The sequence below is a fragment of the Heteronotia binoei genome, chromosome 1 (assembly GCF_032191835.1).
Source record: "Heteronotia binoei isolate CCM8104 ecotype False Entrance Well chromosome 1, APGP_CSIRO_Hbin_v1, whole genome shotgun sequence".
NCBI classification, from domain to species: Eukaryota; Metazoa; Chordata; class Lepidosauria; order Squamata; family Gekkonidae; genus Heteronotia; species Heteronotia binoei.
The window spans coordinates 173,570,940-173,594,494 of NC_083223.1; the positions used below are offsets into that span (position 1 = coordinate 173,570,940).

General features: G+C 40.5%; 1 protein-coding gene across 1 annotated transcript; it reads right to left on the reverse strand.

Annotated features, from left to right (window-relative positions):
* Nucleotides 1–314: 314 nt before the first annotated feature.
* Nucleotides 315–20,198, reverse strand: LOC132575447 (sulfotransferase 6B1-like). The gene is made up of 7 exons (XM_060244231.1): nucleotides 19,783–20,198; nucleotides 17,194–17,312; nucleotides 14,378–14,467; nucleotides 7,506–7,632; nucleotides 5,463–5,557; nucleotides 4,206–4,362; nucleotides 315–1,021 (listed from the first exon to the last, which is right to left on the reverse strand). Exons 1-7 carry the CDS (start codon nucleotides 19,982–19,984, stop codon nucleotides 891–893), a joined length of 921 nt encoding a protein of 306 aa, XP_060100214.1. The 5' UTR covers nucleotides 19,985–20,198; the 3' UTR covers nucleotides 315–890.
* Nucleotides 20,199–23,555: the final 3,357 nt, after the last annotated feature.

Below are 23,555 nucleotides of genomic sequence, written 5' to 3' on the forward strand. Positions count from 1 at the left end.
CAAAGGAAGGCAATGGCAAACCACCTCTGCTTAATCACTTGCCTTGGAAGCCCCTTCCTGGGGTTGCCATAAGTCAGCTGTGACTTGACAGCAGTATACATACACCCGTGTAACTTTTTCAAGTATTCAGAGTGGTTCACATACATATTCTCAATAATCCTCACAACGACTTTGTATGATAAGTCTATTATTATGCACATATTGCAGACTAAGTGACAGTGTTCTGCCTAAGGCTATCAAAATCTGAACAGATTCACAGTCTGGTTTCTCAGCTGTTTTACTAAATAGCACAGAATGGACACAAGACAGAGGCACTTATGTGATTGTGTATGTGTAAGTGCAGCAATTTAGGTGTCGTAGAGCTTGTACAGATAAACATGAACCCAAGAATAGATTCTCTAAATTATTTCAACTAGTCAACAGAAGGTACAACAAAATAGAAAAGTGGGATTTGTAGAGGTTAAAATTAGTTTTGTATCTTTACAGCAGGGCACAGACATACAAGATAAGATAAAATTAGTAAAATAAATAAAATTGCCCCAAATGGAGCACAGCCTCAGAGCATCCACTTGCTCAGACTGGAACTGGAAATCCCAGAACACACAAAGAACAAAATCCAGAAAACACTGCTCCAGAATTCTTTCATGACACATATATGTGAACCTCTACATTCCTCCAATTTAAAGTATTAGTAATTTGGGCTCCTTACTTTGAAACAAACAAAAAAGTGTCTCTTTCTGTTAAGTTTTCTGTGAGTAGACATCTATACCACTTTAATTACTGTATTCTCATTTAGAAAATGGATAACTAATAAGCATGATACCATGCTTTTGCAGGGCCACTCTGAGCAGACTTACATCCTCAGAATGGCACTGCTGATGTCGCAAAATTTAAAATGTGCAGTGTTTGTCATATTTTAGCATAGCACCCAGTTTAGTCCCTGCTAAACACTCTTCAAATTTTGCATCCATTTCCTTGCTCTGAGCTTCATTGAACAAGGTCTTCCAGTCACCCACTGCACCTGTGTAGGAACAAAGACAAATTAATTGTAACGTTTACGACTTCATACGTAAACGTTTAGAGGGCAGATACATAAATCTAGATTGTAAAAACGTGACTTTATTGTTCTGATTTACTTAGAAAACTTGCCTTCTGTATCTTATGAAAATGCAGGCTTCTTTTCCATTCAAGATTAAGAGATAAATCACAGTTACATATGTAGGCATGTTCTTTGATCGGCATCCAAACAAGATCAAGATGAAGGTTCAAGTGATTTGCAATTTTCTGTTTTGTCTGTTCTGGCTGAGGTTCTATCTATATTTATATTTACCTAGCGTGTTTTTATCCTGCTCTTCTTTCAGGGACTCAGTAGCATACACTGTTCTCATGTCCTCACATTATCCTTATGACAATAAAGTGAATGAGCTCCCAGCAGAGTGGAGATTAGAAACAAGGTTTGCTATATCCTAGTTCAACATTCTAGCCACTACACCATAATGGACTGCAATATCCAGGAAGGATCTAGTGCACACAAGGCTGCAATTAACTGTAAAATACTATCCTAACCTGTTTATCAGCTTTGTGGCCAACTGCAATAGGCAAAGCCCTTTTCTGTTCCCTTAACAGGTTTTTGCTCTAACTGCATGCCTTGGATGATAGACAGCTTTTCTACTGGGTTCCATTCCAAACCACTCAGCTCACCTCTGGATCCACCAAAAAACACTCAATTCAGATCCTGGTTCTACCTCGGACTCATCCAGACTCTGCCCATGGCGTATAAAAGAACTGTTTCAAGGTCATAACCAGGTACCAGCACTCTTGAATTGGTAATACTAGATGGAAAGCATAATGATACACTTGGAACCAGCTCAAAGGCTCATGTAGCACCCATGGCCATTTTCCCCAGTTTTAGATGATGTGGCAGTTATGGATGGCCATAAAGAAGGATGTCCTGACCAGTGAACAGACTACTGTAACATGCTACCCATGGAATGCCTTTAAAGACTATTCAGAAACTGCAGCTGACATGACACTTGTATATGCAATACAACAAAACCATATGATGGAAGTTTTTACACATTCCTGGGAGCAACAGCAAATATAGTGATAGTTATGAAAACATTAACACCTACATTCTCAAACTGCTGTGGTTTATTTCAGCAATAAATATCTCTCTTCAGGACCAACACATTCAGGAGTAAGTTCTGTTATTTGCTCTGATGCATCCACAATTGCCAACATGTTAGTGTTTTACAGGGATAGGCATGAACTGTCTCATAAACTAAAGTTCATGATGAATTTTGGCCAATTTGTGGTTTGCCAAGTTAGTGAACTGAAGAGTCACCACAAACTTCCACAAATTTTAAGGCAGTTTGTGGTGGTTCATGGCAGTTTGTGAAGAGCAGAAAGCAGAGGATTAAATGGCTCACAGCCATTTAAACCCATGCTTTCTGCTCCCCACAAAGAGTGGCAGGGAGCAGAAAGCAGGGGTCGCAAACCGATATGAACTGATTCTGTTCATGACCCAACCTCCCAGTTCATAGCAGTTTGTGGCTGAGCCAGGAACAGAACAGCAAAAATGAGGTTTGTGGCCATCCCCAGTGCTTTACGTAATATAAATCAGAGACTACCTAATAGAAACCAGTAATGCTACCTAAGATAAATCGGGGTGTGTGTGTGTCCTCCAGCTCTAGTCCTTGGAACCCTTCAAATCCTAGAGGCAGCAAATCTTTGGGGACTGCCAATTTTTTCTTTCCTGCAGTTCCTAACTTATATAACCTTTATACTCAAAAGTTTTGCCTTGACCTGTAAAATCCTATAGACCCACACTTATTGCACATATATTTTTGCTTTGCTTCAGTTTTCAGATTGCTGGTTAGCTCCAGATTTTTATAGTCCAGATCCTATGGCGTTGTATGTTGGATGTCTCATCCATTGATTGTATTGACTTTGTGTAATGCACCCTGAGTCCCGGTTGTCAAGAGTCACTCCACCTTGTTCCTCTTGCCATATGTATTCAGCCAATTATACAATGCTAACACTTGTGCTTTGCTATGCTCGCTTTGAAGCTTGCTTATCTGGAGGGAGGGTGGCATGTCTGGAAACGTGCAAGTTACTACGCAACCAAGGTCAGGATAGCTGGAGGAGATGTAACCAAAGTGGTGATAATGAGCACCTAGGGTGATGAGAGACTAATAGTGAACCCGCGCAAAATCCCCGTTTCAGCTTGGTGCGCTTGGCTTGAATTATAATGGTCAGGGCGAGGGTTTATAAGAGCAAGGAACTGGCGGAAGAGCCAGTTCCAACACCGCCTGTATCTGCCTATGATGCTGGAATAAAGATCTTGAACATCACTTGTCTTTTCCTTGCCTCTGGGTCTGACACCAGTGAGAAAGGTGGACTATAAATAATGTAAATAAAATAAATGCATGCATGCATACTGAAGTTAGCCCTTGAGTAAAATATGGTGTTTGAGGGGTAGATATGAAGAAATCCTGAGTCAATGCAAAAGCTGATAAACAATGACTTAGGACCAAGCTACAGGTTATATGCTCAATGTAGAGCTGCCGCTGAAGACAGCGATGCACACGTAGCTTTCCCTTTCTCTGCAATGTTTAACAAAACTTTACAGAGTTAATGTCACAACATTCTGCATTCTTGACCTCTGCTCCACATCATGGGCTGTCACTGGTGGAGGGCAGGAAATTGTAGCACACTGTGATGTCATGGCACAGCCAAGTTCCATTTTCAACAGCAGCCATGTGCCATGTCCACATACAATGTCTACCTTGGCCTTGTGTGCTCATTTAAAACAAAAGTTGTCCAAACTGTCAAGGATATTTTCCTATTTTAATTATAGAATTACAAAGAGAAAATGTTGTGTTAACTGCTGTCAACTCACTTGTGAAGGAAATGTTAGAAGCTTTTCATTTATGCTATAGTGATGGAAGACTGAACTTGGATAAAAATAAATGTTTACTAACCACAATGGCAAACCACCCTGTAAAAGTCTGCCATGAAAACGTCACCCCAGAGTTGAAAATGACTGGTGCTTGCACAGGAAACTACCCTTTTTAACAGGATACAGCCCACACATTTGCATTTAGCTGTTTATGACTTCACAAAATGGTTCATGTCACTTGAAGAAATACATTGATACTATGTAGGTCTTTGGAAAGAAATTATTATTCTGCATAAAATAGTACCTTTCCTGAAAAGGATGGGAGCCAATGAACCATGGGTTTCACTGGATTTGTTGCTCATTTCTTGAAATGTAGCTTTGTCTGCAATAGACTGAATTGTCTCATCAGGCAAGGAAAACTCATAAAACTCAGCTATTTGTTTCACTCCTTCATAAAGGTTCTATAAAATAACAACACAGTAAATAAGTCATTTCATAAATCTTTGTCACATCTTTGTGTCACTTATAAAATATTAAACTATTAAAATATAAAATATTAAACCTTGTACAGCTTATAAAATATTTAATTTTAATCAAATATTAAAATATTTGATTGCAAAGCATCAACATTTAACTTTTTATGCATTTCTGCAACTTATATTTACTGAAACACAAATATTTTCTATTTCATGCAGCACAAAATTTACATTTCCACAGGATAGGATTCAAAGATCCATCACTGGAAGACACTGATAGATCTGTACCTTAGCAACCTTCCTTTCCCTGAGGAATCCCTTCTGACCCCAGAAAAGTATTCCCACATTTGTAGAACTGATGTGAACGGATTAGCTATGGAGATTAGGGGATGGAAGGGGGGGAGGAGGAATTGCCCATCTTCCTTCTTCCAAGAGCACAGCTGTGCTGAAGAAAGTAGGAGGAGACAATAATATTGCCCTTTTCTACATCATCACTGCACCAACACACATGGCTATTAATGTACATGGGTCCTGTGACCCCCCCCCCCAACCCACTTCTTCCCAGGGTCAGAAGAGTCTGCCAGTGGTGCAGAATATGGCATGAATCATATTCATCATCCATTTAAAAAACTCTTCCAAGTAAAAATGTTTTTAAAAAACTGGAAGATTCTGCGGCACCAGTCCTGGAAAGTTTAAATATACCCACTGTTCCATCTAAAGTGCATTATTTTGTTGTTACAAAATCCATCCAAAATATAAATTAAAATAGTGTCTTGAGACAATATTGGAAAAGTATATAATAAAAAAAAATTATCTTGTTTTATTGTCAATCAATTCCTGGATGATCATAGCTTTTATAATTTGCCCTTCCCAAAGATAATAAAATGGGATTTTGCTTTGAAAATGTATCACAAACTACAGAATAATGTAGAAGAAAATAAAACGTTATCCATTAGGCATGTTTTTTCAAACTTGGAATGCAAAATTATTCTGCAAGGATTGTTTAAGAGTAGGCCCTTAATGAGCTCATCTGATCAGAGAGCTAAGTGAGTAAAATTATTATTTCAATTTATTAGAATGCTCACTTCTTTCATGTCTTCAAATGTGATGATCTTGATATTTTCATCATCTATATGCTTGTCCCAAACAAGAGCATGGTCAAAATAGGACTTGAAACAAACTGAAATGAAACCAAGATATGTCAAAAGCCACAGAAAATAACACTACAATATTTGTTTCAATTTATGGTACATGCTTAGCATGTGATTCAAGGTTTGTTTTCATAACATGTAAAAATCAGTTAATACAAATAAATGTGATAACTGGATAGTGAGGAAATGGTTGAATCCATGCTATATAAATCAGTTATAAATCTGAATTCCATCTTGGCCTTGATATATTGACTTTAAAAAGGTACAGGTGGTCCCCTGTGCAAGCACCAGTCGTTTCCGACTCTGGGGTGATGTCGCATGACTCGCATCACGATGTTTTCATGGCAGACTTCTTATGGGGTGGTTTGCCATTGCCTTCCCCAATCATCTACACTTTCCCCCCAGCAAACTGGGTACTCGTTTTTCCAACCTCAGAAGGATGGAAGGCTGAGTCAACCTTGTGCCAGCTACCTGAACACAGCTTCCGCTGGGATCGAACTCAGGTCATGATCAGAGAGTTCATATTGCAGTACTACAGCTTTACCACTCTGCACCATGGGGCTCTTCTATATTGACTTTATACACAATGAAATCAACCTGTAAGCCTTTCAGTGCAATCCTGCAGCATAGGCCATTGAAGTCAATAAGCTCAGAAATTGTTTAGTGTTGTGCAGTATGAGAACATTCCTAAACAGCTCTACAAAGAATCCTCCTGAGATTTATTCAGTAGGGCTTACTTCCAGGAAAATGTTCTTAAAACTGCATTGTTAGAGGGCTATCCTATACAGGCCTACACAGAAGTAAGTCCCATTTTATTTGATGGGTTTTATTCCCAGGAAAATATTCTTAGGATTGCCTTAATATACTCCACAAGATAAGTAGTTGAAGATGAATATTTTATATTCTTCTAGAGATTGTGGAAGCAGTTGCACAATGCTATGCTAGTCATTCTCAGGATTACAAATGTGTATCAGATACGCCACCAATAAACATCATTACAAAGGAGGAAGAAATGCTCTTTTACTAAGTCCATACCACTTTGAAGAGGGCTTTGATCATTCTGTTTTCATATTGGTGATCAAAAATTGTTAGCCTTTTGACCACTAGTATAAAATGATTTGGTCTAGATACCCCTGTACCCATACATACATGCAAAACAGAATTATGCACAAAGTAAAAGTTTGCATGCTACTTTAGTCATAATTAAACACTTTGAAATCCTATCAATTTTAGCAGAAAAGGTTTGGTTTTGTGTTTAATACTGCTGAAATCAAAAGACTTGTAAGTGTTTAAAATGGTTGAATTGTGCCCATAAGAGTTAAAATCTATGTTGATTAGAAGTTATTAGCTGAAACTGTCCTGGTTGCATGAACTAAACTGTGGGTAACTATGACCTAGAATGATTAATCTTGAAAAAAAGACTGCCAAAATTTATGAAAATAATTTAAAGTCAATATGGGCTGCTTCCACATGAGATGCAAAAAATGTGCCTCTGCTATTATATCAGCAGCAAGCAGCGTAGAAGCAGGTGGAGATACTGTCAACGTACCCACCCCTGCTGTCTGCCACCCTCCCCCTTTTCCTCCTTTGCATCTGTGCAGTAGGGCTGGCATGATAACAACCTGCTTTTCCTCCTTCCGTTGGGCCACACTGCGAGTTAAACTGTAGCCGAGAAAGGGAGGGGAAAAAATCAAAGAGCTGGGGGGAAGAAATGCTGAGATTAGCTCCTGCATTCTGGAGGTAGAGATGACCTCCTGTCTGAGCTGGCTGCAAGCAGAAGGGCCACATGGACACCTTTCCTTGGCCATCTGAAATTAGTTGAAGTTTTATTCCAATGTATTATAGCATTTCAGCATATTGCAGAATCTCAAGACCTTTAATTGTGCCTAGTCTAAAGTATTTTTATCTTCCCCCATATTACACTCAAAATTGGACAGGATTCAAGAATAGACTGCTACAGTTTCTAACAAAGTATACCTTCACCACTCATGAACTTTTGAAAGAATTCATCCCATGAAGTGATATTTGGAAGCACAGGATTCTTGTTGTAGAAATGGAAGTAGGATACAGCTGCGTCTTTGGGATTTCGAAATACTACCAATATCTGTTAAAACAAGAACATGCTACATGTTTTTGGTTAAAATCAAACAGTAATATTCCAGATTATGTGAACCTGCTAATACATCAAAATCTGTAACGGCATTCTCCTATCCCACTTAAATGTTTTGGATTTCATACACTGGAGAAATAAGAAACTGCCACAACAAGAGGCAAGAAGCTGAGTGGCACGGAATTATATTCAAGTAACATTTCCTCCAAGACACCTTTTGCTTAATATGGATCCAGCTGATTGCCAAATCTGGGTCCCAAAAGAATTTTCCCCAGAAGACTACTGTCTGTGAGGAATGAGGCAGGGAACTGGACCTGCCTTCTTCAGTATAGTGTGGTTTAGCCTCATGTGATAAAGGGTCAATATATGCATTACACAGCCCACATAGTGGATATGTGGACTGTCATCAGACATGCTATGCGTGGTCTGTAGTGTTGCCAAGTCTGTGTTGGAAACTGGAAACTGTGGAAGTGGATCTGGGAGAGGACGCGGCTTAGGGAGTGGAGGGGCCTCAGCATGGTACAATGCCATAAAGTCCACCCTTCAAAGAAGCCATTTTCTCCAGGGGAGCTGATCTCTGCCAGCTGGAGATCAGTTGTAAAAGCGGGAGATCTCCAGGCCCCACCTGGAGGCTGGCAACTCTAGTGGTCTGGGTCTATGCTAGGAACTTAATTCCTAGGTGAGCATGGGCCTGATTTGGATCAGATTCACTTTTAAGGTGAAGGGATTCCGCATTCTCCCCACACTGTCTTTCTTACCCAGAATGCCCCCCAAATATAGTTGCCAACTTTGGATTGAGAACTACCTGGAGATTTGGGGTGGAGCCTCGGCAGGAGATTTGGGATGGAGCCTGAGCTGGGCAGGGTTGGCAGAGCAAAGGGATTTCAGCAGGGTTTAATGCTATAGCTTCCACCCTCCAAAGCAGCCATTTTCTCCAAAGGAACTGATCTATGTTATCTGGAGATCAGCTGTAATTTGAGAAGAGCTCCAGGCCAGGTTGACAACCATATCCCACGGAACCACTATTTGCTGATTGAGTGAACTTACGTATACTGACAGCTATAAGTAATTTTCCACTAACAAGACAAATACCACCTTCTTGGGGCTGTTTCAGGTCAGGAAAATGGCATGGAAGGAATAATGAAGCTGGCCGGCACTCTGCATGCAAGCCCAATTAGATGAATAGTGCCCGCAGGCCTTGATAGCAAGACTTGGAGGGCTTTGACAGGAGCAGGCAGCTAGGAGCTAGGGTTGCCACGTCTGTGTTGGAAATACCTGGAAACTTTGGGGGTGTGGATCCAGGAAAGGGTGGGGTTTGGGGAAGGGAGGGGCCTCATTATGGTACAATGCTATAGAGTTAGGGTTGACAAGTCCAATTCAAGAAATATCTGGGGACTTTGGGGGTGGAGTCAGGAGACACTGGGGGTGGAGCCAGGAGCAAAGGTGCGACAAGCATAACTGAACTCCAAGGGAATTCTGGCCATCACATTTAAAGGGTCCGCACACCTTTTTAAATGCCTTCCTTCCATAGGAAATAATGAAAGATAGGGGCACCTTCTTTTGGGATTCAAAGAATTGGACCCCTGGTCCAATCTTTTTGAAACTTGGAGAGCATTTTAGTTGGAGGAAAAGAGATTGCAGATCAAGAAGGAATTAAAAGGAATTAAAAGAGAATTTTTTAAATACTACGCCAAATTGTTTAAAGGTTTCAAAATAAAGAAAAGATGGAAGTATATTTACAAAAAGTTAATGTAAATCCCCTTATAGAAAATATGGTAAAGGTTCTGAATGAACCAATAGAAAAATGTGAGATTGAAGCAGCAATAAATTCAATGAAAATGGGTAAGGCCCAGTCCAGATGGATATACAGTAAAGTTTTTTAAAGTCCTCAAGGAGGAGTTAGTACCCAAACTTCAAAAATTGATGAACATTATAAGAATGGAGGGGAAAATACCAAATACATGGAAGGAAGCACTAATTTCATTGATTCCAAAAGAAGATAGAGATGCCACAAATGTAAAAAATTATAGACCAATTTCATTGTTAAATAATGACTATAAAATATATACACAAATACTAGCAGAGCGACTTAAACAATATTTGATGAATTTTATTAAAGAGGAGCGAGCAGGATTTCTTCCTAGGAGACAAATAAGAGACAATATAAGAACTGTTGTAGATACTGTAGAGTACTACGAAAGACATCCAGAAAAAGAGGTTGCATTATTCCTTGCAGATGCAGAGAAAGCTTTTGATAATGTGAACTGGGACTTTATGGAAAAATTGAGATTGGGAGAAAATTTTATAAGAATGGTGAAGGCGATATATACTGAACAATGTGCAAGACTTTGTATAAATGCAGATTTGACAGAAAATATGATAATTAGCAAAGGAACAAGACAAAGCTGCCCTCTTTCTCCATTGTTATTCATAATGACTTTAGAAATCTTGCTGATGCAAATTCAAGAAGACAAAGAAATAAAAGGTTTGAAATTGAGAGGTTTTTCTTATAAATATAGAGCATTTGCAGAGGATGTAATGTTTATTAATGAAAATCCAATACAAGTAACACCATTGTTGCTTTGTAAGATACAAGAATATGGAGAACTGGCGGGATTTTATATAAATAAAGACAAATCGAAAATCTTATGTAAAAATATGCCAATTGCTAAAAAAAAGAATTACAAAGTCTAACAGAATGTGAAGTTACTTCTAAAGTAAAATATCTAGGTGTGGAAATTACAATGAAAAATACTGATTTATATAACAACAACTATGAAAAGCTTTGGCATAAAATTGATGAAGATATGTTAAAGTGGAACAAGCTCAATCTATCATTGTTAGGCAGAACAGCTGCAATCAAAATGAACATTCTGCCAAGAATTATGTATTTGTTTCAGTAAACAATTACTGTAAGGACAGTAAACAATTTAATAAAAGGCAAAGGAAAATTTCAGAATTTGTATGGGCTGGGAAGAAATCAAGAATCAAAATGAAAATTTTAATAGATGCAAAAGAAAGAGGAGGATTTCAATTACCAGATTTAAAGTTATACCACGAAGCAGTATGTTTGGTATGGATAAAAGAATGGGTAACATTATTAAATAAAAAACTTTTAGTATTGGAAGGACATGGAAACATATTTGGTTGGCACGCATATATGTATTATGGAAAAAATAAGATGGATGGTTTTTTCTCTCATCACTATATAAGAAGAAATTTGTTAAATACATGGATAAAGTATAAAAAATATGGAGATGAAAAGAAGCTGTTGTGGATCGTGCCAATAGAAGTAATAAAACTATCTCCTGCAATGGTTGAAGAAAACTGGTTACCGTATAGTCAACTGTTAAAAATACAAGGTGGTAAAATAGAATTAAAAACAGCTGAAGAATTAAATAACAAATATGATTGGTTTCAAATGCAACAAATTAAGAGCTTGGTGGGAAAAGATATTAAAAATGAAAGAATAAGAAAAGAGCAAACTGGGCTGGAAAAAGTTCTGCTTGGAGATAATGATAAGTTAATTTTAAGAATATATAAATTACTATTGAAATGGTCTAGAGAAGATAAAGTAGTAAAATCACATATGATAAAGTTGATAATTAATATAAATAAGGAAATACAAATGGAATCATGGGAACACTTATGGAAGAACTCTATGAAGACATCAACACACTACATTATTAAAGAAAATTGTTTTAAAATGATGTACAGATGGTATATGACACCCAAAAAACTGGCAAAAATGAACAATAAGGTGTCAGATAGATGTTGGAAATGTAAAAAACATGAGGGTTCTTTCTACCATATGTGGTGGACTTGTGAAAAAGCAAAACAGTTTTGGCAAATGATTCAACAAATGATTTTGGGACATGAGTTCAAGAAAACTCCAGAAACTTTTTTATTGGGATTACAAATGGAAAATTTTCCAAAACAAGACAGAACAATAATTTGGTACTTACTTTCAGCTGCTAGGACATTGTACGTGCAGTTGTGGAAGCAAGATAAATTACCAGAAAAATGGGACTGGATTTTAAAAGTTATGTCCTGGAGTGAAATGGACAAACTTACAAGAATTTTAAAATATGAGTTGGAGAGTTTTAAAATGGAGTGGGAGAAGTTCAGAAGATATGTGGGAAAAGAATGGAAAATAAAGGGACATTGGGTGATTTTTGATACTGGGCGATTTCCCACACAGCTTACCGAGGAGCGAAGTCCCTCCTCACCGCGCAGCATCTGCTCGGATTTCCCACCAACTGCTCCGCGGATTCAGGAAGTGCCGCACCTTTTGCGTCTCAAAAGGAAAGCGCTAAAACCCTAGTTTACGTTAGCAAGGCAAAAGGTGCGGCACTTCCTGAATCCGCGGAGCAGTTGGTGGGAAATCCGAGCAGACACTGCGTGGTGAGGAGGGACTTTGCTCCTCGGTAAGCTGTGTGGGAAATCGCCCAATAATTGAATAATGAAAATGGACTAAAATAACTGAGTTGGTTTATATAGGTTTTGTTTACTCTCTTGTATGATGATATGTAGTTTTCTTTTTTAAGGAAATTCTTTAAGTGATAAGGTTACCCTTTTTTAAATTAGTATTTTAAGTAATTGACACAGGCGGGAGTTTTGATATGGGGGGTGGGGAGGATAAAATTTAGTAAATGTATGGGAGAGATATAGAGTGTTTTTCTTTTAATGATATTAGTTTTGGATATTATTACCATATGTTACTAAATAAAATTGTTTTAGCACAAAGAAACTTGGAGAGCATTTTAGGGAGAGGCACTAGATGCTATGCTGAAAATTTGGTGCCTCTATCTCAAAACATAGCTCCCCCAGAGCCCCAGATACACATGGATCAATTCTCCATTATTTCCCAGGTTCACCATAGCTGTCCTCCCAAGGAGCAAACATCTTTTAATTTCATGGCTACAGTCACCATCTGCAGTGATCTTGGATCTCAGGAATGTGAAGTCTGTCACTACTTCCATGTCTTCCCTTTCTATTTGCCACAATGTGATGGGGCTGGATGCCATGATCTTAGTTTTTTTGATGTTGAGTTTCAAGCCTACTTTTGTGCTCTCCTCTTTCACCCTCAGCAAGAGGTTCTTTAGGTCCTCCTTACTTTCTGCCATTAGAGTGGTATCTGCATATCTGAGGTTGTTGATGTTTTCCCTGGCAATCTTAATTCCAGCTTCTGCTTCATCCAGGCCAGCATTCCGCATGATGTACTCTGCATATAAATTAAATAAGTAGGGTGACAATATACATCCTTGTTGAACTCCTTTTCCTATTCTAAACCAATCAGTTGTTCCATATCCCGTTCTGACAGTTGCTTCTTGACCCTTATACAGGTTTCTCAGGAGACATGTGAGGTGGTCTGGTACTCCCATCTCTTTAAGGACTTGCCACAGTTTGTTGTGATCCACACAATCAAAGGCTTTAGCATAGTCAATGAAACAGAAATAGACATTTTTGTGATACTCCCGTGCTTTCTCCATAATCCAGCGCATGTTGGCAATTTGATCTCGAGTTCCTCTACCTCACCGAAACCCAGCTTCAACTTCTGGTAGTTCCCAATCGACATACTGCTGAAGCCTAGCTTGTAGGATCTTTAACATGACCTTGCTGGCATGTGAAATCAGTGCAATGGTGCAATAGTTTGAACATTCCTTGGCATTACCCTTCTTTGGGATTGGAATATAAACTGACCTTTTCCAATCCTGTGGCCACTGTTGCGTTTTCCAAATTTGCTGACATAATGTGTGCATCACTTTAACAGCATAATCTTTTAGGACTTTGAATAGCTCAACTGGGATACTGTCATCTCCGCTTGCTTTGTTGTTAATAATGCCCATTTGACTTCACACTCCAGGATGTCTGGCTCAAGGTCAGCGATTTCACGGTCATGGTTGTCAAGGACATTGAGGTCCTTCTTGTATAATTCTTCTGTGTATTCTTGCCACCTCTTCCTGATAGAACTACGTGGAGGTTATGTACAACCAATCAGGCACTTCACCTCCTTTTGCCATCTCAGCCTGGGCCTTCTACTGCTGCCATTGCTGCAGAGCAGGAGAGGTTCCTGAGGGTCTGCAGGCCCAGGTTAGAGTCCTGCTTGGTGGAGTCTAAGCAGCTGACTTGGGGCTGTGTGGAGTGGGAGGCCTCCCTTGCAGGATCTGGCAGTGTGACTTCTGGTGCTGCTGGTACATTCTCAGCAGGTGCTGGTACATTTCTGGCAGACTACCTCTGCTATGCTGATCCCTCCCTGGTCCCTCAGGTTCTCATTAGTCACTGATCTTTGCTCCTCAGGTTTTTTCCTGGGCCAGAGTATTGTGAGTCAGATTTGCTGGCTCTTGACAGAAGCCTCTTCGCACATTATGCAGTCCTGATCTAAATCAGGCCTATGCACATCTGTAAAGGGATTTTCCAGTGTGGACCACACATAGCAGTATGACTCTTGAGTTCACATGGTGAACACATTTCCTCCATATGGACAGTGTAATTCGCCCAGAGATATGACAGACCCCCCTCAGTCTGAGGCACCTCAGTTCCAGAGACATTGTCTGTGCAGAGATAGGATGAAAGGAAACACCATTCCCATTAGCTCTACTGAATTTACTATAGGCACAACTTTTGCAGAAGTTATCATATTATGAGATCTGCATTATTTCGATATCCAATGTTCCCAATTTTTGCTATGAGGTAATATTATTATACAATAGGAGAAGTAGTAAAAATGGTTACCTACCTTTGTCTTTTTCTCAAAGAAAGACTTGGGAATGTTATCATAAAATAGATGAGTAGCAAAAACACGTGGTGAAGGCTGGTTTTTCAGGTTCTAAAATGAAATTTATATTAAATTAATGTCACTGTTGTAATTTAAGACTCTTGCATCAGAAGAAGATTCCTCACACAGGTAAGAAATCACTGCTATTAGTGTAACAAACCTATGGGATCTAACCCGATGCGGGCTGCCCTTGAACCTGACTCAGAAACTCCAGCTGGTACTTACTGATGGCATCATCTGTGTGGGTGCACATTCAGTCAGTGCTATGCCAACTGCACTGACTACCAACTGAGTACTGGATCCACTTTAAGGTTATGGCGGGCTATCAATTGAGTATCACATCTGCTTCAAGGTTTAAAGCCCTACATGGCTTGGGACCAGCATAGCTTTGGAACTGTCTCTCCCCATATATGCCCCAGAGAGCCTTGCACTCCACAGACCAACACCTACTGGTAGCTCTGGTCCAAAAGATGTCCACTTAGCCTCAGATTAACTACCAGCAGTATGTGGCTCAGGTTACGAAAGCAGCACCAAACTGGTCAGGAGGATAGGGATTGGGAGGTAGTGGCAATCTATCAGAGGGAATGGCTCCGAACCCCACTTAAGAGGGGGCTGGAGAACACAGAGAGATGAAGAAGAAGAAGATGATATTGGATTTATATCCCGCCCTCCACTCCGAAGAGTCTCAGAGCAGCTCACAATCTCCTTTATCTTCCTCCCCCACAACAGACACCTGTGAGGTGGGTGGGGCTGGAGAGGGCTCTCACAGCAGCTGCCCTTTCAAGGACAACCTCTGCCAGAGCTATGGCTGACCCAAGGCCATTTCAGCAGCTGCAAGTGGAGGAGTGGGGAATCAAACCCGGTTCTCCCAGATAAGAGTCCGCACTCTTAACCACTACACCAAACTGGCTCTAAGTCAAACTGGCTCTAGATTCCTGCTAAGTCAAGTGGGCTCCCTCACCAAGATGTCTTCTAGCCTGATTCTTGAATTGTGTCAAGGTAGATGGTTAGGTTGACTTGTTGGCTTGTACTGGCCATAGCTAGTCAATGCTTCTGTGCACTGTGCTATATTATCACAAACTGAACCCTGGTATGAATATGAGAGTTTACCTTACTGAAGTCCAGCTTTCTACTGATAATGAAGTTATGCCACACTGATAGGGTTGCCAAGTCCAATTCAAGAAATATCTGGGGACTTTGGGAGTGGAGCCAGGAGACTTTGGGGGTGGAGCCAAGATCAAGGCTGTGACAAGCACAATTGAACTCCAAACGGAGTTCTGGCCATCACATTTAAAGGGACGGCATGCCTTTTCAATTTCTTCCTTCCGTAGGAAATAATGAAGGATAAGGGCACCTTCTTTTGGGGCTCATAGAATTGGACCCCCTGGTCCAATCTTTTTGAAACTTGAGCGGTATTTTGGGGAGAGGCACTAGATGCTATACTGAAACTTTGGTGCCTCTACCCCAAAAAACAGCACCCCCAGAGCCCCAGATACCCGCAGATCAATTCTCCATGATTTTCTATGGGAATAAATCTCTTTAGGGAATAATAGAGTTCCCAGCAGACATTTCCCTCCCCTCCCCCCGCTTTCTGACGACCCTGAAGCGGGGGGGGGGGTCTCCAAACCGGGGGATCCCCTGCCCCCACCTGGGGATTGGCAACCCTACACACTGAAGCTGGAATGGTTTGTAGAAAAGGAGGTTGTCATATGCTGTTTCTCGGTTTCAACTTACAAAAACAGCTTACTTTCTCATACTTGCCCCAACATCTTACTTTCTCATACTTGTTCTAACATTTTTCTTGTAAGTTATATTTTGCATGGCTGCAGATAACCCATAGTTGCCAGAAATCAGAATTAGAAGAATCAGAAGAAAATGCAGCATGGAAGCCCAGCTTCTGTCAACTCAAAACTGAACCCTTAACAACTGTGTATTTATAAATAACTAGAATGTGAAACTGACATACAAAAAAGATAAATAAATCCCTGCCTAGGGTTCCCATTTGCCTGCTTATGGTAAGAGACCTCTAGGTAATTGCAGCTCTTGCCTGCTGATGCTTAGCTGGATGCCAGGCAGAAACAGGGGCTAAATGGGTGTGTGAGTGAATGTCCTGGGAGGAAAATTAAAAAAAAAAAGACCTTGTGTTCTTACAGGAAGTTCTGACCATAGAGTTCCTAGTAATTCCTACCCAGAAGTTACAAAAGGTAGCTCTAGGAATGCCTGGAAAATCTGATGATTCCTAAAGTTAACTTTTATCATGCCCAAATAATTCTAGAAACTGCCAGGTACTCTATGCCCCCCATTTGCTCTGCCCCCCACCCCTCCCACAGGTTGCCAGGAAAAGCCTGGAATCTCCACTTAGCTGTACTTCTATGGTAAATGCTGTAGGGCAGGACATGTGTGGGTTGTCAGGGAGAGTCTAGGCTAGTTCATTGGCAGCCAAGTTAGATGATTTAATAAAACTATGAACATTTTACATTTCTAACTCTCCGTGACTACCTGTAATTATATATAGATTGTGTTTATATGACAGTATATTAGAATTTGTTCCAGAGTTCACGTAATCTAACTGTATAAATGTTTGTGCAGTCACATAGTGTACCTGTAAAGTGTCATATTCCTGTGTGGAATACTATAAACATTTACAGTGTAGTCCTACACAGAGTTACTCTAGTCTCTCACTGAAATTAATGGGCTTAGACTAGAGTAACTCTGCATAGGATTGCATTATAAAAGACTGATTGCTTCCTAAACTAACTTTATGCATTCATACTGACCTGAACTTTTTCTGGGGGTCCAAATTCAAGCATTTGGAAGCGGCTGGGTGGTGGTAAATCTTTGTTCTCTGGAAGAGCAGCGACCATTTCATTCAGAATATGTAACACCCAGTTAGTACCTGCAACAGAAAAGGGAATGGAGTAACAGGGAAATTCCAGGGACAGTAGCTACCAAACTCAAGATAAATTTACATGAAACATTTAGGCTTTAAGCATGTCTAACTCTGTATGGATCTGATAGAGTTGCCAGCCTCCAGGTGGGATCTGAAGATCTCCTGGGATTACAACTGATCTCCAGGTGACAGAGATCAGTTCCCCTGGAGAAAATGGCTGCTTTCAAAGATAGACTCCATGCATTATACCTTGCTGAAGTCCCTCTGTTCCCCACATCCCACTCTGAGCACACATATTCTGAAGCCAATACTAACTTGACTTCAATTTTGTTTCAGGACCACTTAGAACATAAGAGAAGAGTCATGTTGGACCAGGCCAGTGGCCCATCTAGTCCAACACTCTGTGTCACACAGTGGCCAAAACCCAGGTATAGGCTTGCCAATCCCCAGATCCCAGCGGGGGTTCTCCCACTTTCCCAGGCTCCTTCCCTCCCCCAGTCAGCTGGCCAGTGGGGGTAAGCTCCAACCCCACAGCTACCATGTGCCTTTCCCCTTCAGAACACTAGGAGAAAGCTTGCAAAGGCTTCCTTTTTCGATGATGTGTCTGTGTCTTTAAGGCTGAATGGGGGTGGGGTGAGCTGGCAAAACAACGTGGCTGCTCCTAGTAGCTTTGAAAGCAGCCCAGACCCTCTATTTGTTGTACAAGCTTTTCAGAGGTCGTTTGCATAGTAAAGGGTAAACTTGAACCTTTGGTTTCCCTGTTATTGGAAGTTTGGCAACTCATGAGTAAATTGCCCCAGTGAGACCACACGAGTGTGGGATTGCAAACTGTTTTATTTTTGCTTGTGTGTGTGTGTGTTGTATGTGAGTGTGTGAAAGAGAGAGAGAGAGATCGAAATGATTTGCAGCTACTTAAGTGAAGAAATGAAGACTGTATTCAGGGGAACTACACTGCTTTGTTTTTATTTATTTATTTTAGAGAAATTCTCCTGGCCCCACCCCCAAGTCTCCCAGCCCCACCCCCACCCCCCAAAGTCCCCAGATATTATCTGAGTTAGACTTAGGAACCCTAACCAAGTGCCATCAGGAGGTCCACCAGTGGAGCCAAAACTCCAGAAGTCCTCCCCACGGTTGCCCCTCAAGCACCAAGAATACAAAGCATGACTGCCTCATATACAGTGTTCCATCTATACCTTGTGGCTACTAGCCACTCATGGATCTCTGCTCCATATGTTCATCCAATTTCCTATTTATTTATTGCATTTTTTTAATCAATTAATTCCCACAATTGTCTATGCTTATAGCTGACACAACTTCCTGTAGCAATGAATTCCACGTGTGAATTACTCTTTGGGTGAAAGATTTGGGTGGGTAGCTGTGTTGGTCTGAAGCAACAGAACAAAATTTGAGTTCAGTGGCACCTTTAAGAGCAATAATTTTTTACTCTGGGTATAAGCTTTCATGTGCAGATACATTAATGCAGACTTCGCCAACCATTACATATAGGTACAGGGTGGGTTAGTTGTCAGGAAAGGCTCATTTGGCTGAAATTCATTGCAAAAGTAAACAACATAAGAAACAGTACAGCACAAAAGAAAGCAGAAAACATTTCTTCCAAAAAAGGATTTGTGAAATCTTCTGCCTAACAACTCATTTACATTGTCACTAAAAAAAATAATCTGAAAACATGTTGGAAACAATCTAAAAACAAACTATAAAAATGTTGTTCCACCAGGCCTTTGGTTGAGATCACAGGTGTCAACACTGGTCTCCCCTGCCCTAATCCGCCTCAGCCTATCTTGCATTGTTGTTCCACTGGCAAAAGCTTAGCCCACCTACGTTCATCTTAGCTCACCATCATGTGCCATACCATTGGCTTTACAGATTTTAAATTGTATGTATTGTGTATTAATTTTAACCATTTTATCTAGCTGTTGTGACCTGTCCACTTACAGTGGAGGGTGTGATAGAAATCCCATAAAATAAATAAATAAAATTAAAAGACTATGTTTGAAGTACTTTTCCTTTTTCATTTTCTATCTCAGTCTACTGGGACAGGAAGGAGTGCCCATGGCAGAAACAGGCATGGTTTATGGGTATCTGGAGCCCATACCAGTTTTCTTTTTCTTTAGAAATTCATTTGCACATCCATCTTTCCATCTTTAGATGGCCCAATTAGAGTTTGATGACATCTTGCTGATTCAATGGTTCCAGATTTGAAACTGTACTAATTTTAATTAATTTTGTCTCCTGCTCTGAAACCAGATGGTTTTACTTGTTTAAATTTATTTAATTATTTATTTTAACGGTATCATAACCCTGTTGTAATCAGTCATGAGGCTGTTCACTGGATAAGGCAGAATAAAAATCCATAAAAATAAAATAAAACAAATAAACTAAATTATCAATGGTCAGAGGACAAGTGATACTAAAGCCCTTCCCTCTTTAATGTTCATTTTCAAAAGGGGACACTTACCACATTTTGGATAAACAACTAGGAGCACATCATCCTTTCTGGCTTCTATGGCTTCCAGCACCTCTAAAGTCTCAGAACTACAAAGACGTCCGGGATACAGAACGCCTTTGAAAGTAATCAGCAATTCATCATTCTCCTTCTCTTTACTGGAAGCAAAAAATTCCTCAAAATATTGAGCAATAGCACTCTTTTTGTTGGCCATGGTTGACTCTTGCTTCTGCCTCTGTCTTGTCCCGCTCCCTTTTAAAGGAAGGAAAGGACTTTACTACAGCTAAAGGGTGAAAGGGGACTTCCTTGCTCTGCCTCTCTTGCTCAAGAAAGGTTGCCGAAAACAACCTTGCATCACGCAAGCTTACTCAGCACTTTGATTTACACTCAGAATTGTAAACGTATCTGGTTTCAACAACTTTGGGAAATTAAGAGTTACTTAACCTTTTTCCTGGCTGGGCGGTCCTGTCGCAGGGGGGTGGGGGTGGGAATCAACTAGAGACTGTCACGCTAGAGGCTCTCCAGGGTTGGAAAGAACAGACTGAAATTATCTCAGTGCAGCTTCTTAATATACAATGAATGACAGCAATATACACCTATGACTTTTCCACTTCTGTTGCAATTCTGTAACACTAACTTTTAAAATCATAAGAATTTGGACATGTTTCATTTGTTTCAAAACTAGGAAGAATAAGAGACACAGCCAGTTTTGTTTGCTTGTTTATAGCCTGCCTTTCTCAGGGAGGCTCAAGGTAAATTTAACCAGTGTTAAGAGGAACAGTGTAAGATATTGTAATAAAACTAGATTTTACAAAATGAGAAAACATGCAATAAAAACAACACAAGGCATAAGAAATACAAACACATGTTCAAAGCACCTCATGTGCCTTGCTTCAGTGTTTACAACACTGCTGTAAAGTAGGCTAGTATCATGTATCAAATTCCACTGTGCAGATCAAAAGTCCACAAGGAGGGGGCCATCAAGGGCTAGAGTACACTCTCATGCACACTGGGACAACTCCTAAGGGCTTGCCAAAGTAAGTTTCAGGGGGGTTTCATGTGAGGGAAAATTCCCTCAAAAATAATGTGATGTCTGTGTGGGTTTGTGCCATTGCCATGAGAAAGAGAACCAAGTGAAAACATTTGAAAATGTGACCTCCTAGGATTATGTTTGTTCAAGAAAATGTAATTTTTCCATCCCAGTCAGCACCATTAGAAACCATGCTTGTCTATTAGGATCCCTGAGAAACCAGTATTTCCTTTTTCAGTATCCCAGAATCACCTAAAATGTCCCATTGTTACATTATTATGCTAAATTCCTGATATGCTCAATTTAAAGCAGATTGGTGCACTGGAGAGCAAAACTGTGGTGGTTAACTGTGGTGGTTAAGGAAGAGGTAGCATAGTATATTGATGTGAGTTTTATGTATTTTATTAATCATTAATGTATTTTAAACTGATGTATTGTTAGCATTTTGTATTGTAAGCCGCCCTGAGCCCGCCTTGGTGGTGTAGGGCGGGATATAAATTGAACAAATAAATAAATAAATAAATAACTGGCAGAGGTGAACAACCTGAAACTGAATCCTGACAAAATGGTTCAGTTCAAGATGCCTGTTCGTTTTTTATTTACTCCACTGAAAGTCAGAAGCACAACATCCTTAAGATCTCTGCCTTCCCAGCTGGCATTACATCCATCTTGTGTGGGTTCGGTTTCAATTTTTTCACTTTCAGTGGTTTGACCACAGCAGTGAAGCAGTGGCTCAAGACTTCTATCATATCACCAGGGGATTTGGATAGAAATATAGTGCTTGGGGTCATTTGCATATTGTTGACATTTGTTCCCAAAGTTATGAATGATTTCTTTTAAAGGCTGTATTTAGAGGTTGAATAACCTGGGATATATAAGAATGCACCCTGTGGAGCCCCACAAGACAAATCCCCCATGGAAGATAACTGATCTCCAATGGCAATCCTTTGAGGAATAATTTAAACCATTCCAAGGCATGTCCCCTGGTATCTTCTTCTGCCTCCACATGCTGCAATAGGACAGCATGATCTACTATATCAAAGGCTGCAGAGAGATCCAGGAGGAGCAACAAAAAAGCATGGTCTTTGTTGATGTTCAGACATGACTTCATGCAGTAGTGTAACTTGTATCTATTCTCTAACACTGGGAATTCAAAGTAGTTTACAAATTGCAATAGATGTACAAAATGCTATTTAAACCCAATACAATCTCTGAAGCAGTCACAAGAGGCCCCAGGCTGGTGCAGGCTCTTTTGGCACAGCTAACATGGGGCCACAGGCTAACAGCCAATCTCTGGTACAATCACATCTCTGGTACAATCCCAGGCTTCCAACACCAGTAAAAAGAAAAAGGGCAGATGCTCAGCCCAGGTTTTGCTCATTTTTTCCCTCTCCTCCATAAGCTCCTGTAAGGTTCTCAGGAGGTCTCCCATTTTAAGAACCCAGAACTGTTTTTCAGGGTGGAGCTAAAGGCAGCCATTGTGATCCTAACAAGAGGGTCTCTAACAATCCCCTCCCTCTTGAGAACATGATTTGTTATGGTTCAGACCTTTTCTGTTGCTTATTGGCTGCTCTGGTATAGTCTCAGGGAAAAGGCAAGGCAGACACCTACTACCTGATATTTTGAACTGGAGATACTGGGGATTGAACCTGGGACTTACTGCATGCCAAGCAGATATTCTACCATACAGCCACAGCCTCTTCCTAAAATCTTATTAACATTTTTATGAAAATGAGGGCAGATAGTTCCCTACATCTACCCATACCAACTTCCAACAAACCTCCATACAGGTGTGCTGTCCTTCCCCAAACACTTCTGTTGGGATGGGGGGGTGGGGTGAATGTTAGGTGTTTGTCATCAATCCACTGAGTAGAACAATGATGCATAATGCTTTTGTTGGGTGGGCTAGCATGAGTTAAGGAGTTTTGCCTCCATCCCTATAGTAGCTATCCCCACCAAAATGTTGCCTGTCACCTGCTTGCTTCTTGACTCTTGGGAATCCAAAGGGTTTTGAATGGAACAGGAGCAAAAACCAAAGAGCTTCAGGGCATGTTTTGGGTCTGCCTGCTAGCGCCTCACTCAGATGGGGGAAGAGATGATGGAAGCTGACCACAGCCCTCAGATGCTGCAGGAAGACCCAACAGACAAGGATCAGACTCTGTCAAGTGCAAAGGGGGAGTTTCAGGATGAAGTCAGTACATCCTGCCCTCAGTCCTGCAGTCCAGGATCCGAAACGGAAATAGAAGCCATCAGCTCCACCCCCAAGGTTGCCAGAGTCCTCGGAATGCTGGAGAAGCTGAGTCTGGAGGGAGGTGCAAGAGTAGTATTGTAGTGTTCAGCTGCCAATCTAGTACAGATCAGCCTCTGCCTCTGAGCTGGAATTGTCTTCCCCTGGATGACTCAGCAAGTTGATAAATTGCAGCTATCCCCCAGTGACTCAGTAGGATTTTCCTGATAAAAGGAGCCAGTGGGGAAACAAGCTGTTCACATCTTTTCTGGGTCTGCTGTTGTTATGTGCTCTAGACCTCATTGTGTGGCTAGGTCTCTTTGGATTTGCCCTTCTGATCTGATGCTTGGATTTTTTACTATTCATGCTTTGACTCTGGACTATGCTGAATGTCTCTTGTCCCAAGTGCCTGCCTGAACCTGTAAAGGGCATTTGATACAACATAGGCTATTTCAACATTGCTTTACCCTGTTGCCTGGAAGACCACAACTAAATACTTAAAGCAATGAACTTAAAGTAATGGTTGGT

Bases quoted from the DNA above. Each gene is read 5' to 3' on its own strand.
- LOC132575447 (XM_060244231.1), bottom strand. From the start codon at position 19,984: ATGGCCAACAAAAAGAGTGCTATTGCTCAATATTTTGAGGAATTTTTT. The intron at 14,468-17,193 runs GTCAGTATGAAT...ATTTCATTTTAG, and splicing joins GACCCCCAGAAAAAGTTCAG to AACCTGAAAAACCAGCCTTC. The intron at 7,633-14,377 runs GTAGGTAACCAT...TTGTTTTAACAG, and splicing joins TCTTTGAGAAAAAGACAAAG to ATATTGGTAGTATTTCGAAA.